Source organism: Nematolebias whitei, chromosome 23, assembly GCF_014905685.2.
Source record: "Nematolebias whitei isolate Nwh7 chromosome 23, NemWhi1, whole genome shotgun sequence".
Taxonomy (NCBI): Eukaryota; Metazoa; Chordata; class Actinopteri; order Cyprinodontiformes; family Rivulidae; genus Nematolebias; species Nematolebias whitei.
The window spans coordinates 17,255,834-17,259,474 of NC_056520.1; the positions used below are offsets into that span (position 1 = coordinate 17,255,834).

Sequence of the window (3,641 nt, forward strand, 5' to 3'; positions counted from 1 at the left end):
TTCCCAATCTTTATTCATACAGGTTAATCCCATTGAGCATCAGGAACAAACAGAGTGATGACAACAGTAGACAATAAAGACAAAAATAGACAATCATGAAGGACGCATACAAATTGAGAATTTTTTTTAACAAATGAAAATAAAATGGTATTTAAAAAATGTAACCAAAAAAAACCAGCTAGATTGTATGGCTGTGTATATACAGGTCCTTCTAAAAAAATTAGCATATTGTGATAAAGGTCATTATTTTCCATAATGTAATGATAAAAATGAAACTTTCATATATTTCAGATTCATTGCACACCAACTGAAATATTTCAGGTCTTTAATTGTTTTAATACTGATGATTATGGCATACAGCTCATGAAAACCCAAAATGCCTGTCCCAAAAAATTAGCATATTTCATCCCACCAATGAAAGACAAGTGTTTTTAATACAAAAAACTCCAACCTTCAAATAATCATGTTCAGTTATGCACTCAATACTTGGTCGGGAATCCTTTTGCATGAATGACTGCTTCAATGTGGCGTGGCATGGAGACAATCAGCCTGTGGCACTGCTGAGGTGTTATGGAGGCCCAGGATGCTTCGATAGCGGCCTTAAGCTCATCCAGAGTGTTGGGTCTTGCGTCTCTCAACTTTCTCTTCACAATATCCCACAGGTTCTCTATGGGGTTCAGGTCAGGAGAGTTGGCAGGCCAATTGAGCACAGTAATACCATGGTCAGTAAACCATTTACCAGTGGTTTTGGCACTGTGAGCAGGTGCCAGGTCGTGCTGAAAAATGAAATCTTCATCTCCATAAAGCTTTTCAGCAGATGGAAGCATGAAGTGCTCCAAAATCTCCTGATAGCTAGCTGCATTGACCCTGTGCTTGATAAAACACACTGGACCAACACCAGCAGATGACATGACACCCCAGTGACTGTGGAAACTTGACAATGGACCTCAAGCAATATGAATTCTGTGTCTCCTCTTCCTCCAGACTCTGGGACCTTGATTTCCAAAGGAAATGCAAAATTTACTGTAATCAGAGAACATAACTTTGGACCACTCAGCAGCAGTCCCAGGCGAGATGCTTCTGACACTGTCTCTTGTTCAAGGGTGGCTTGACCTGGGGAATGCGGCACCTGTAGCCCATTTCCTGCACACGCCTGTGCACGGTGGCTCTGGAGGTTTCTACTCCAGACTCTGTCCACTGCTTCCGCAGGTCCCCCAAGGTCTAGAATCGGCCCTTCTCCACAATCCTCCTCAAGGTCCGGTCACCTCTTCTCGTTGTGCAGCGTTTTCTGCCACACTTTTCCCTTCCCACAGACTTCCCACTGAGGTGCCTTGATACAGCACTCTGGGAACAGCCTATTCGTTCAGCAATTTCTTTCTGTGTCTTACCCTCTTGCTTGAGGGTGTCAATGATGGCCTTCTGGACAGCAGTCAGGTCGGCAGTCTTACCCATGATTGTGGCTTTGAGTAATGAACAAGGCTGGGAGTTTTTAAAAGCCTCAGGAATCTTTTGCAGGTGTTTAGAGTTACGTCGTTGATTCAGATGGTTAGGTTAATAGCTTGTTTAGAGAACCTGTTCATGATATGCTAATTTTTTGGGACAGGCATTTTGGGTTTTCATGAGCTGTATGCCATAATCATCAGTATTAAAACAATTAAAGACCTGAAATATTTCAGTTGGTGTGCAATGAATCTGAAATATATGAAAGTTTCATTTTTATCATTACATTATGGAAAATAATGACCTTTATCACAATATGCTAATTTTTGAGAAGGACCTGTAGTAGCTGAAACAGCAGAAAAAGCTGAAATTTGCAGAAATAAGCTGAAAGGAGCAAAACAAGCTGAAATTAGCAGAAATGAGTTAATTAGGCTGATGGTAGCAGAAATTACTACAAAAAATTTGAATTTATCTAAAACCAGCTGAAACTTGCTAAAATGCTTTAAAAAGTAGCTGAACGGGTAGAGCAAGCTTAAATTAGTAGAAGACAGCAGAAAGAACATGTTTGTTCAAAGAAGCAGAGATTCTTCTTTCTCTGCTCTCCACAAAAAAGTGGAACTTATCTAACAAAAGCAGAAATTAGAGGAAAAAAACAGCTAAAATGTACTAGCAGCTAAATAAAAATAAGAAGAATCTCTAAAATTACCAGAAGAAAGTGGAGAGAGCACATTTTTGCCGAATTAGGCTGAATAAAGTTGAAATGAGTGCAAAAAATGTGTAATTAGCTGAAAAAGCTTAAGTTAGCATAAAACCGCTAAAAAGTAGCTGAAATAGCAGAAAAAAGCTGAAACTTGCTGAAATTGGCTGACAAACATGAGCTGAAATTAGCAGAAAGAAGTTAGATGCACAAAAATGTTATGGTTGGCAGAAAGAACCTGAAAGTAGCACAAAACAGCTGAAAGTAGCTGAAAACGGGTTTCAATTTGCACAAAGAGGCTGAAGCAGAACAAAATGTGAAAGGGGCAGAAAAAGGTTGTAAACGCATCTAAAAATTTGAAGGATGTAAAATGAGCTCAATTTATTTTCTAGGAGGAAAAAAGTGGCAGAAAAGGCTAAATATTTAAAAAAGCTGAAGTTGCACCAATACCAAACGTCATAGCAGGATTGTCCTGAAAGAGCTGAACGTTTTGATTTATGATTTGACGACGTAGCTTAAAAACTGCGGGACGAGAAACGCGCTGAAAAACATACGAAGTAAGAATGGATCACGAGTGAATGTTCTGCTCCTGCCACCTTGCTTGACAACCTTTTCCACACAGATCTAATCCCCCGCCAGAGTTTACATCAATATCTGTAAACTTTACGTAAAATCTGTTTTGTTGTGCTTTCAGGATCAGGAACCTGGGGTCAGAGGTCAGCCTGATAGAAGACCTGATGGATCCCTGCGTTCAGCACGGAGAGCATGGCATCATGTTCACCACCTTGAAGGTAACACACACACACACACACACCCCTCTGTTGCCCACTCGTCCTCTCACGTCTTCATGTCCACCTGCAGGCCTGCTACTACCAGATCCAGCACGAGAAGGTCACATAAGACCCGGTCCTCGTCCTTCCTGCTTTCAGACCTGCAGGCGGCGAATCGACTGCAGTCGTCATGGAGACGGGAGTCGCCCTTTGTTTACGTTAGACCTTCCTGATGTGGGTGGAGTCGAGATAACCGCCGAAGTGTTAAACCACCGACTGTGACGGTTGTGCAGCAAAGCTTGGTTTGGAGTTCGGCAGTCCAACGGCACCGGATCGTTTCTTTCTCCAGGAGAACGTTTAAATCATCTTCGTCGTTTGAGACGAACTCTTTTTATTTATTTATTTTTGTTCAAAGCTTTGCGTCTTCTGGATGTGATGGGTTCCTTACTGCCCCCTGGTGGTTTTACTGAGACAGGTGCGTTTAAAGACCGCAGGAGAGCGGAGTAAAACTACTGCGGAGAAATCTTTGTGTCATTCGGTTGAGTGTGTGGTGAGAACAAACATATTAAACTAAGCAAACTGTGTCATAAACATACTGAACTCGGCCTGTTCGCTCACTAGAGTAGGCACATGTATGGCAGGCAGTTTGACTATATAATCAAATGACATTCTTATATCTGTTTTAGATTTCAATAATTGAATTTCTCCTGGTCACATACTAGCCATGCCTGTTC

At 41.4% G+C, this 3,641-nt stretch overlaps 1 protein-coding gene across 1 annotated transcript in view; it reads left to right on the top strand.

Annotated features, from left to right (window-relative positions):
* The window catches only part of als2b (alsin Rho guanine nucleotide exchange factor ALS2 b), a 47,104-nt gene extending 43,977 nt beyond the window's left edge, over positions 1-3,127 (top strand). The window contains exons 34-35 of the mRNA XM_037696447.1: positions 2,832-2,928; positions 2,999-3,127. Of these exons, the coding sequence (XP_037552375.1) occupies positions 2,832-2,928; positions 2,999-3,037 (136 nt within the window). The 3' untranslated portion in view covers positions 3,038-3,127. The remainder of the gene's footprint in view (positions 1-2,831; positions 2,929-2,998) is intronic.
* The last annotated feature ends 514 nt before the right edge of the window (positions 3,128-3,641 follow it).